Here is an 11914-nt window from a genome sequence, read left to right on the forward strand (position 1 = left end):
ATGTACGAAAGTGGCAGAGCTGGGTTCTGTGCTGGGGCAGTGCTGCTCTAGTGGCCCAGTTTTTAACTGCTGTATCAGGTTAGGTAATGTGTACTACCAGCTGGGCAATGCTGGGCAAGTTACTTTCCTTTTCAGAGCCTCAGTTTCCCTCAGTGGGAAAGTGGAGGGGATTACTGTTAAGCACTTCATGGCAATTTTCCCGTATTTCCTCAGTCTAGCTCTCTGAGGTAGGTATCACTATTATTCCCTCTTTGCAGATGAAGAAACTGAGGCATAGAGAGTTTTAGGTCACACAGCTGGTAGATGGCGGAGCCAAGTTTATTCAAAATTACATGTCATGACCCTTGCTTAAGATGTGAAATTAACTTACTGGATTCCAACAAACAATAAATAGCATAGGGAATAATCAGTGCATCACAATGTGGTAAAGGTAAGTTTCTCAGTTAAGTATGAATATGTGTTCACACATGCATGGGGTATGCTGGATTACGATGTACAATGTATTTCTTACTGTGGGTCATGGTCAAATGAATGAAGTTACCACTGTAAAAGAATCTCATGGCACAATAAACTCCCTTCCACTCTGCTCGATGGTCCCTAAGTCCCAGATTGACACACAGACTAGCTGGGAAAGACAGATCAATGCCCCATATAACTTGATGGCTTTCACAGGCACCTTCAAATGCTGCGCTTTTCAGAAAGCAGATGGCTCAGGGTAACTGGGATTCCAAGTATCAAAAGGCAGGTTTCTGAATTCTGAAGCCACCTGTCTCCCCCGCCCCCATAGTCAGCCTTATCTTCAGGTTGACTGCACGAGAGCTGGGGTCTGCTGAGTTTCCCTTTGGGTTTTATTATGTGACCCACTTTGGGCTGGCCAAGTTCTTTGAAAACATGAGCGTCGGGGGTGCTCACAGAGGACATGGGCGGTGGTGATGGCGGTGATGGGAGTGCTCTGAAAGTCTGCTTTGCTCTTTTCCCATGGGGGTTGTCAGCCCTCGCTCACTTACTCTGACTGGAGATTTACTTTTTTCTGTTTTGGCTGGCCTAGGCTGGGGCTGATGGCACCTCTTTCTGAAATCTCACCCCCTGGTTTCTCTGGGTGTCACCTGAGGTCAGTGACCATTGAGTTTCCTGACAGTAGGAAGAATTTTCATGCCCAGGTAACTGGCATGCAGGCCCCTTCTAGGCTACAATCTTGATTAGTTCTCATGAGCAACTAAAGGATTTGTGTCCAAAATGTTCCTAGGCCTATGTGTTCCAGCCCACTATTGCCCATTGCCCTTGAGGAGATAACCATGTGGCACTTGTGAGGCTGGTGCCAAAAGAGCAGGTTTCCTTCTCAAAAATTAGTAAGCACACTGGGGTACAGTTTTGTTCTTAATCTTTTCCCTCTCCATTTTTCTAAGAATGCTTCTTCTCTGTTACTGATGAGTGAGTCAGTATGCATTGGTACTCCATTTCTCTCACCATCCTCCTTTTGATTAAAGTCATAGTTGCCCTTGAATGTTTACTGTGGAAGAGAGGATATTTAGGTTTTCCCTTTACTTAAGCTCAGAGTTTCAAGCACTCTTCAAAATGAAGCCCTCTTTGGGTACTATCAGTGTGGTGTGTAGTTAGTGTATGTAGAGGCATGGTTTCTTGAGTCTCACTTTTTATATTTGTAGGAAGGGAAGGGTATTGCTTTGAAAGATAGATGTGAAGGTTTTCAAATGATTTGGTATATCAATGAAAATGGCTCTTGGGGGAGGAGGTGAACAATAGGTGCTTTTGCCTTCTGTTTTCATGTCTGACTTCAGAGGTAGAGAGTGACCTGTGTACTTTTGCTGACTTCATGATCTTGGGGCTGGCTGAATTGCTTGACCTGATATTTGAATGTTGCCCCTCTTCTCACCCTCCTTGGCTATGGAAGAGATGCTCTGGGGGCTGAAGGATTTGTTTTGTGTTTGTTTTACTTCTCTCTCCTTTCTTAACTGAACTGTGGAGTTCTTCTCTTGCTGATTGGCTCTGTCTTGAATCCCCACCCCCTTCTCTTTCATATACATCCAGGACACTGCAGTGGCTTTTAAAAGCCTGGTCAAGTATGTCAGTTCTGGGGCAGATGGCAGGGGACAACTTGCACAGTCCTACCCCTGGGAGGGAGGGCTGCCTTTCTGTCTCTTTGTGGGTCTTCTGGAAGAGCTTTGCTGTAGAAGATCTAGGAAGATGACATTTTTTAAAAGATAGAAGACTTCACGAGCAAAGAAGTTAGCAGAAGTCATGTTGGGCCAAAAATTGAAGATCTGGATTTTAGAGCCACTGAGGGGACTGGTGCAGTACAAAGCTGGTTTGCTTTGAAATCTCCTTTCTCATCCACGATTGGCAGGAGTTGATGGCTGGGCTTCTGGTGTCACCCACTCCAGGTTCTGTAGTATTCCCAACCAAAGACCTCTGGTGGGGCAAATGAGCCCTGGTTCATGGTGAAAGACAGATGGTTTCTTCCAGAGCTTCAAGACTGTAGATCCAAGTATACAGTTCAAGTTTCTTCCCCGAGGGTGCTAATAAAAAGCAATTTTTGCAGTTGCTTCTGTGTCTGGTGGTTTCCTAGCCACATGTCCCACGAAGACAGGGAAGCTGGGAATGAATATGTGGACAAAAAGCAGGTCTAAAGAAAAACTTGAAAGAAGTAGGAGGTAGGGATCTTGTCTGTTATTGCTGTCTCCCTTGATCTGCTCCTGAAAAGGAATGGAGATGGGGTTGGAGTGTGAGAGACCTTAGTCTTCCTCGTCCAAGTAGCAGCAGTTTGTTGGTTGGGAGCAGACTTAGAAGGAAGGCTTGGGTTTTGATCCTTGCTGCTGACCTTGAGCCATTTAATTAGCTTCCATTTCATCATTCTTAAGATGATAATAATGCTGCCTACTTGGGCCCTGACTGGTATGGCTCAGTTGGTTGGGTGTCATTCCACAAAGCAAAAGGTCAGAAGTTCGATTCCTGATATGGGTGCCTGCCTAGGTTGTGGGTTTGGTCCCCCTTTGGTGCATGTGGGCAAGGCAACTGATTGATTTTTTTCACTCCCTCTCTTCCTCCCTCCCCCTCTCTATAAAAATAAATAAAATATTTTAAAAAACCACTGCCTACTTCAGAGGATTAAAAGTGCCTGTCTCAGGGTTGCTGTGAGGATTTAATTAATAGTGTGTGTGGGACACTTAGCACTGTGCCTAACACCATAGTAACTACTGTGATATTCTGTTTCTGTAAAGGTAATTGTGATTACGTGTTTTCAAAAAAATTGCAACCATTTTCAGAAATGTCAACATCATCAAGTTACCTGAACTCACGTCAGATCTCTGCACATTTCAGCTAATGTTTCCCTCACTGCCTTAATCTCTAAGCACTTGATACTCATTGGTGAGAATCAGAACAGTGATTTCCCCATGATCCTCGGGACTGCATCCCTGGCAGGGACTGCTGAAATACACTTGGCTTATGCCACTCAGACTTTGGGTTTGATTTGCCTGGTGAAGGAGGATCAAGACCAACAAATATCTACGGGTGATTCAGCTTCTCATCTGTGCCAGGCACTGGTGTCTGGCTTGGTGTCCTCATTTCTCTTGACTGCCCTGTGCTTGGTGTGCTCATCCTGGATCCCCTGTGCTCTGTTTTAAGGTGAGGGGGTGAGGCTCAGGGAGGTTAGGTGCCTTGCCAGGTGATGGGTGGAGGGTTGGTAATGGCACCCAGGACTCTATGACCCTGGGTTACTTCCTTTTCTGCTGACCTCTGTCTCATTCTCCAGGCACTTTCTCCCTTTTGCTGCTTCTTGAGCCCCATGGTCCTCATCTGCCCTTTCTTGGAAAATTGGGTTCCTCCATAGCTAGGAAGATACCCTAAAGAAATGATCCAAGTTGTTCATAAAGCTATATCCAATGATTTCTGCTGAAGCCTGCTTTCTGAGAGTGAAACGGAGGAAATAACCTAGCTGCTCAGTAGGCTGGGGATGGTTACTTACCTTATGGCGAGTACATATAACAGGAGTAGGAAGCAGCCATTTCAAATGTTTATAGAAGTATATAATGGTGCTTGTTACTGTTAAATGGACAAAACCATCTGTGAAATTATATCTGCAGAATCTAAACACTTTCATAGAATGTCTGGAATGAAAATTTCCAAAATGGTAATGGTGGTTGCCTCTGGCTAATGTCACTTTTTATTGCTTTATGCTTTCCTGTATTTTGTAAATTTTTTATAATGAGCATGTAGGACTTTTATAATACAGAAAGGAGGTAGCAGAAGAGAAAACAGCAGATTTCAGGCTCAGAAGTTGCTGGTGGATGGCAGAACTGGCTTCTCAGGGTGTCAGATCTATGCATTCTCTTCTCTGCCCCACAGGCCTAATGAGGAAGAGCTGAGGATGAAGAACATGGATGATAATACCCCTGCAGTGGGTAAGCAATTGGCAGGTGGTAGGAGTTTTAGCTTATATTTACCATTTCTTCCTCCCCTTTTCCTTTCTATACAAATTAAGAGGCACCTCTGCCTTAGACTGGCACAGAAATCTTCAGAGGCAAAATGGCCCATTGGTTAGAACAACTTTTATGTTTTTTAAAGACTTTATTTATTTTATTTGTAGACAGAGGGGACGGGAAGAAGAAAGAGGGAGAGAAACATCAATGAGTGCCTCTTTTTTTTAAAAGATTTTATTTAATTTTAGAGAGGGGGAAGGGAGGAAGAAAGAAACATCAATATGTGGTTGCCTCTTGTGCGCCCCCTACTGGGGGCCTGGCCTGTAGCCCAGGCATATGCCCTGACTGGGAACCAAACTGGCAACCCTGTGGTTTGCAGGTCAGCACTCAATCCACTGAGCCATACCAGCCAGGGCTAGAACAAATTTTCTTAACCAAACCAGACCTGCTTGTACACCTGCCTTACCCCAATGCTGCCCTTTTCTTCTCTCCAGCAGAGCATCCTGATGTCCAGGAGTCAGCGGGTCCCCTGGTGGCCCCCACCCCTCTCCGTCCATGGCCACAGATGACAATTCAGGTAAGCAGGACCTGGAAGCCTCTGTATAGACAGCTGGTTGGTGGGTGCTGACTTGCTCTGGGTCCACCCTAGGTTGGAGAGAGATCCCCTAAATCAGAACTTTAAGGTGGAAGTATAGAATGCAGTTATTTATCTGGGCTTATCCTAATGTCATTTACGAATATATGTTGAATGCTTACTCTGTGCAAAGTACTGTTAGGGATGCTAGGAATATAGTAGCAGCTAAAAATGCTGTAATCAAGGGACTTCCTTACATTTCAGTGGAGAGAGCCATAACATAAAACAGAAAAATATACGATACTTTAGATGATGATGACTGCTAAAGAAAAAAAGGGAGAGGGAGGGGAAGAGGGAGTGGGAGAGAACGTGGAGGGTATGTATGTGACAAGTTTGCAACTTTAGATTTTAGAGTGGCCAGGGAAGGCCTTAGTGGTAAGTGAGATATGAGCAAAGATCTGAAGAAAGTGAGAGAGTAAGCCATGTGGATAACTAGGGTAAGAACATCCCATGCAAGTGCAAAGTCCTGGAGCAGTGCCATGACCAATGTGTGTGAGGAACAGCAAGGAGCAGTTAGTGAGAGGGAGCAGGAGGAAGTGAGGTTGGAACGATGACAGGGACTGATTGTATAGGGCCTCATAGACCATGGAGAAGACTTCTGTTTCTACTCTGAGTGTCAAGGGAGTCACGAGAGTCATGAGCCGGGAAAGGCCATACTTTGATTTGGGATTTAACAGGCTCCTTCTGGCTGCTGTGAAGGAAATAGACTGTAGAAAAAAATCCAGACATTATCCAGTCCATAAATACTTCTGTTTGTGTCTCATACAATTAATAAGTCTTAAAAAAAAACAGTGCCATCATCACACTTCAGAAAATTAACAGTAATTCCTTAGTACCATCAAATATTTGGTCAGTGTTCAAATTTCCTTATCTCATAAGTCTTTTAGGACCCAAACAATGTCAACACATTGCATTTGGTTGATGGATCATTTTAGATTTTTAAATCTCCCTCACTTTTCTTGCAATTTGCTTATTCAAGAAATCTTGTTTGTCCTATTGAATTTTCCACAGTCTGTATTTGGCTGATTGTATCCATGTGGAAACACATTTCTTACTTAAAATTTTTAAAAAGATTTTATTCACTTCTCTTTAGATGGGAAGAGAAGGAGAGAGGGAGAGAAATATCAATGTATGGTTGCCTCTCATGTGTCCACTGCTGGGAACTGGCCTGCAACCCAGGCATGTACCCTGACTGGGAATCGAACCGTGATCCTCTGGTTTGCAGGCCTGCGCTCAATCCACTGAGCTACACCAGCCAGGGAAAATTTTTATTAATTTATTAATTCAGTTTAATTATTCTGATCTATTATTATATTTAATTAATTTATTAAGGTATTACTTTTATTAAATTATTAGGTATAATCTATTTAAATAATCTATTTATTAATTTAAATAGCATTGATTCTGTTCATTCTCTTATCTCCACTTTGTTTATTAGTTGCAATTATTCTCTAAAGAAAAACTTTCTCACATTGTCTTAAAGTGTGTACCTTGAAGGTACATAGTCTGTACAGAAAAAGATATATAAATATTTAATTTTTCCCTTTTTGTTTATCAGTTTTCAGAGTAAATCAAATTCTCCAAAGGTGACCAAATAAAGGATTTTTGGTTTTCATATGTCATTATTAACTCATGAATTTTAAGCATATTTGATGAGTTGCAATCCATTGTCCTTATTTTTGGATGCTTAAGTTGAACTGCCTCTGGCCACTGAAAGCTTATTTAGATCATCTCCAGAGTCCTTTTTACATATACCTGTAACATTATTTGATCACTTCTTCATATTCTGGTACGGCAGTATGTCCCAGACTCATCTGGTACTTTACTTGCTCCAAACTTGGAAACAGCCATTTATTTAAGGAGCCCTGTTTCCTTTTAGTGGAGAATGGTATTTAGATCTGGGTACCAGATGTGCTTGTTGCTACTAGGTTGGTCATTGTTTCTAGGCCTTGTCAAAAGACAGAGCTAGGTAATAATTAAATTTTTTTTAATTAAAAAATTTTAAAGGTTTTATTTATTTTTTATTTTGTAGAGAGAAGGGAAGGGAGAGAGAAAGAGAGGGAGAGAACCGTCAATGTGTGGTTGCCTCTCATATGGCCCCCACTGGGGACCTGACTCACAACCCAGGCATGTGCCCTGATTGGGGATTGAACCAGCGACCCTTTGCTTCACAGCCCGCACTCAATCCACTGAGCTACACCAGCCAGGGTAGGGAATAATTTTTTTAAAAGAAAAAATACATAAATTCATGTGTATGTTTTAGATATGTTTTGGAAGCCAACCAACAGTATTTACTGACAGACATTCAACTCAGCTTTATGATTTGGAGGAATCCCCCTTTACTTCATCTGATTTTGTTATTTCAATATAGATGACATAGTGTTTGGAATTTAGAGAATTACAGAAGGCTCTTTAAGGAGTTTTGAAAGAAATCTGGAAGCACCTATGGGGCTGGGTGTGGGCTGTTACCAGTTCTCACCATCTATCCTTGTTTCATTCCCTCCTCTACTTCATTTTCTTCCCTTTCTCTCCCCTCCTGCACCCTGCCCCTGCCCATGGCTCCAGGTTTCTGAAGTTACAGTGACTGGCAAATCCCCAGAGGAAGGTGACATTCCTGGAAGAAACCCACCTGTGGCTTTCAGGGAGGTTCCCCAGCCACGTGCCATCAGGATTCCTCCCTCCTTTCTCTGTGGCATGGGTGGCTCCCCCAGGGACCAGGCCTCAGGGCCAGATGCAAGTGAGGGGGCAGCTGGGCCTCTCCTGGAATCTAGTCTGAAACAGGTGGAGGCTGTGTGGGAAGTATCAAGTGAGAATGGAGGGGGCCGAAAGGACCCCATGGTAGGGGCTATTATGGACGAGCCCTCTGGGGGTTTGGAGGTCATGAGTGGGTTGGAGGAGTTGCTTGGTGAGGACACCATTGACCAGGAGCTGGAACAGCTCTACTTGTCCCACCTGAGCCGCCTGCGGGCTGCTGTGGCTGCAGGTGGGGCAGGAAGTAGTGGGGAGGGCTCCACAGATGGAGGGGTGTCCCCCAGCCATCCCCTGGGCATACTCACGGACCGAGACCTGATCTTGAAGTGGCCTGGCCCTGAGCGGGCCCTGAACAGTGCCCTGGCGGAGGAGATCACACTACACTATGCCCGGCTGGGGCGTGGTGTAGAGCTCATCAAGGACACCGAAGACCCTGATGAAGAGGGGGAGGGCGAAGAGGGGCTCTCCATGATACCCTCCAGTCCAGAAGGGGACACCCCCAAGGAATCACCTCTGGAAATTCTCTCTGGGGCCCATTCCATGGTAGCCACTATGGGAGATGTATGGCTTCCATGGGCAGGGGGCTCCACATGTGATAACCCTGTGGTTCTGGGTATAGAGGGTCAGTTCACTGGGGCTCCAGAGGAGGGAATGTGTAAGGACACTGACTCTTTGCACATGAATAGGGTGATATCTGGGGTGACAGGGTTCCCGGGAGGGACAGAAGGCAGGATGGAGTTCACGATTGAGGAAGCAGACAGCTTGGTTCCTATATCTGGCAAGGAGCCAGCTGTTACAACGCTGCAGGGGCAAAATCTCAATCTCCTTGGTAGCTCAGAGGCTGAAATCTGCCCTTCCAGCCTGGCCAGGCCCCAAGTAAACTCCCAGAATAAAGAGGGTTCAGGCCCAAGCCTTGAGTCCCCAAAGAGGTCTTCTACCCTAACAGTCCCTGCAGAATGTGTGTGTATTTTGCCTCCCCAGCTCTGGGGGCCCTTGACCCAGACTTTGGGGGTCCTGGCTGGCCTGGTGGTGGTCCCTGTGGCTCTGAACAGTGGTATGTCCCTCCTGGTGCTTGCGCTGTGCCTCTCTCTGGCCTGGTTCTCATAGGAGCTGCTTGTGGGACCATTAATAACAAGCATCCCCTCTTGGGTATGGGGAGGGATAGCCCCTGTACCACCCCAGAGGGTTCAGATGGCACATGTGTCCTGTACAGTGAGGGGGCCCTTTGCTTCCGAGAATGCTCGATTGGAGAAAGTCCTCCTTGTCTCTGAGCTCTCCAGTCAGCACAGGGCTCCTGTGGTGATACCAATGCAATGGAATAGGGGATGGGTGGATAGTGGGAATGACAACTTTCAGAATGGAACTGGGCATGTCCTCCCTTCTCCCTACCCCCCGAGCCTGTATTTATTTTTGTATAATTCTCTGGATGAGGGAGAGTGGTCGTGAGCTGGTCTTGGGGCACAATTACCCAGAGATATATTTATTAACAGCCAACCTGTGCAACCTGCTGGAGCTTTATTTTTAATTTAATTTATATAGAGTACCTATTATTATATGCCACAATAGAGCTCTATGAGAAATGATGTGTCTTGCTGTGCAGTGTTCTGTCAGGAATGAGTGTGCAGGGTGGTCATATGGGAAGACTACAGTGGGGAATGGGACATGGGATGAGGTCATGTCTGCTGCTGCTTCAGTATGTCCTTGACTTACTTTGTCCTAATACATGCAGTCTAATGGTCTCTGGGGGGCAGGTTCTTTGGTCATTTCCACATTCTGTCAAAGAGGGAGGAAGAGTGGCAGCCACATATTGGTTTTATGTCACATGTGGTTGCAATGGTGGATGTGGTCAGCTGTGGATGTGGGATATTGATTGTGAATCAGCCACAAAGTTTGTTTTATTTTATTTTATTTTATTTTGTTTTATTTATTTGTTTTTAGAGAGGGGGAAGGGAAGGAGAAAGAGTGGGAGAGAAACATCAATGTGTGGTTGCCTCTCATGTGTCCCCTACTGGGGACCTGGCTTGCAACCCAGGCATGTGCCCTGACTGGAGATTGAACTGGCAACCCTTTGCTTCACAGGCCCACGCTCAATCCACTGAGCCACACCAGCCAGGCCAGCCACAAAGTTTTGAAGTTACTTAAAAAAAAAACCCAGCCTTTTACACCAGCAGAGAGACTCCTCTGTCCCCGTGATTAGGAAGGGCTCAGAAAAGACAGAGAAGTAAAAAATTTATACCAGAGTTGCTATCCACAGGCATTGCATTTCTAACTCAAAACAGGAGACCCAGAAACTTTGAAAGAAAGGATAGATATATTTACTACATGCCAATTAAAAACTTTGAAATCCTTGGTTTCCAGGACACCACACTCACCTAGTTTCCCTCTTTGCTCACCAGCCTCTCTTCTAGAAGAATTTTTGGAACTTAATGGGTGCTCAAATACCCATTGAATTAAATAAATTAAGGAACAAATGGATATATGTGAGGAAATATAAAGAGATGGTTAGATAACTTAGTTGGTCATTCAGTGGTTATAAGCTCAATTCAGTTCTGCAACTATTGACTGACCACCTCTGCTCTGCTCTGCTATGCTCTTAAGACACATGAAGGAGCTCACAGTATATGTGGAAGACAGACACAGAGAAAAAATTTCAGTGGAGTGTGATTAACAGAGATATTAATGGACTAACAGTGAGCTGTGAGGGCCCAAGGACAGATACTTAGCCTAGTGTGGGGACTCTGGAAACCATAGAGGACATAGTGCTCAAGCTGAACTTTAAAAAATGAGACAATCTACCAAGTAATAAAGGGGAAGAGAGAGGGCAGTTCAGTTAGAAGGAATGGCATTGTAGAGGTCTGGAAATGGAAAACAGCTAGTGAAAACAGATCAGCACACCCATATTTCACCTATCTTTAATGAGGAGATTCTGACTTTGTCAAATATTGAACTCCAGAGATATGTTGGTGTCCTTCCATTAATGTGGTAATTTGATCAATGTTCAAAAAGGCAACTTTATGGTAGTTACATTGAGAAATTAGATAAAATGGACAAATTACTACAGACATATATCTTGTCAAAATTGTCCAGAAAAAAGGGTAATCTTGAGTAGGCCTAAAAGCTGTAGCCAAGGAGCTTTCCATATAATTTCTTCAAAAAACTAAAAATGGAAATGCCTGTTTACCTGGCAATTCCACTGCTGGGATTATACCCTAAGAACCCACCAATTCAAAAGAACCTATGCACCCCAATGTTCATAGCAGCACAATTTACAATAGCCAACTGCTGGAAGCAACCTAAGTGCCTGTCAGTAAATGAATGGATCAAAAAACTATGGTACATTTACACAGTGGAATTCTACACAGCAGAGAGAAAGAAGGAGCTCCTATCTTTTGCAACAGCATGAATAGAACTGGAGAGCATTATGCTAAGTGAAATAAGTTAGGTGGTGAAAGACAAATACCATATGATCTCACCTTTAAGTAGAACCTAATCAACAAAACAAACAAGCAAGGAAAATATAACCAAGAGATATTGGAACAAAGAGAAAACTGACAGTAACCAGAGGGGATGGGGTGGGAGGGGATAATGAGGGGAAAAGGGTGAAGGGTTTTCAGGAGCAGCTATAAAGGACACATGGACAAAAATCAAGGTGGGTAGGATCAGGGAAAGGAGGTGGGGATGGCTGGGGTGGAGGGAGAGTGGAGAGGGGAAAGTGCAAACTGTACTTGAACAACAATAAAATTTAAAAAAAAAAGCTTTCCATACAGAAACTGGGCCCAGATGGGTTTACTAATGAAACACTCAAGGAACAAGTAATTCCAATTTTACACAGGCAGAGTATAGAAAAAGTGGGAGCATTCCTAATTTGTTTTATGGGGCTGATATAACCTTGACACTAAAACTTGATGAGTGAAAAACAAATATTACCAAATAATCTCAAGAAAATAGATGCAAATATTTAAAACTAAGTGGTAACTGCCTGTCAGTCTGTTCAGGCTGCTATAACAACATAACACAGACTAATAAAAAACAAACATTTATTTCTCACAGTTTCTGAGGCTTGGAAGTCAAGATAAGGTGCTGGCAATTTTGG

The 11914-nt window shown here is 44.1% G+C and overlaps 1 protein-coding gene across 2 annotated transcripts in view; it reads left to right on the plus strand.

The window, feature by feature from the left end:
- PPP1R3F (protein phosphatase 1 regulatory subunit 3F) overlaps window positions 1-9670 on the plus strand; it is a 15776-nt gene extending 6106 nt beyond the window's left edge. The window contains exons 2-4 of one of the 2 annotated variants that reach the window (XM_037159099.2): window positions 4363-4418; window positions 4931-5013; window positions 7636-9670. In XM_037159099.2, the coding sequence (XP_037014994.2) occupies window positions 4363-4418; window positions 4931-5013; window positions 7636-8928 (1432 nt within the window). In that variant the 3' untranslated portion in view covers window positions 8929-9670. The remainder of the gene's footprint in view (window positions 1-4362; window positions 4419-4930; window positions 5014-7635) is intronic. The other variant, XM_037159107.2, reaches the window with a different exon arrangement.
- Window positions 9671-11914: the final 2244 nt, after the last annotated feature.

This window comes from Artibeus jamaicensis, unplaced genomic scaffold, assembly GCF_021234435.1.
Source record: "Artibeus jamaicensis isolate MK-2021 breed Jamaican fruit bat unplaced genomic scaffold, CSHL_Jam_final contig_60, whole genome shotgun sequence".
Classification (NCBI taxonomy): Eukaryota; Metazoa; Chordata; class Mammalia; order Chiroptera; family Phyllostomidae; genus Artibeus; species Artibeus jamaicensis.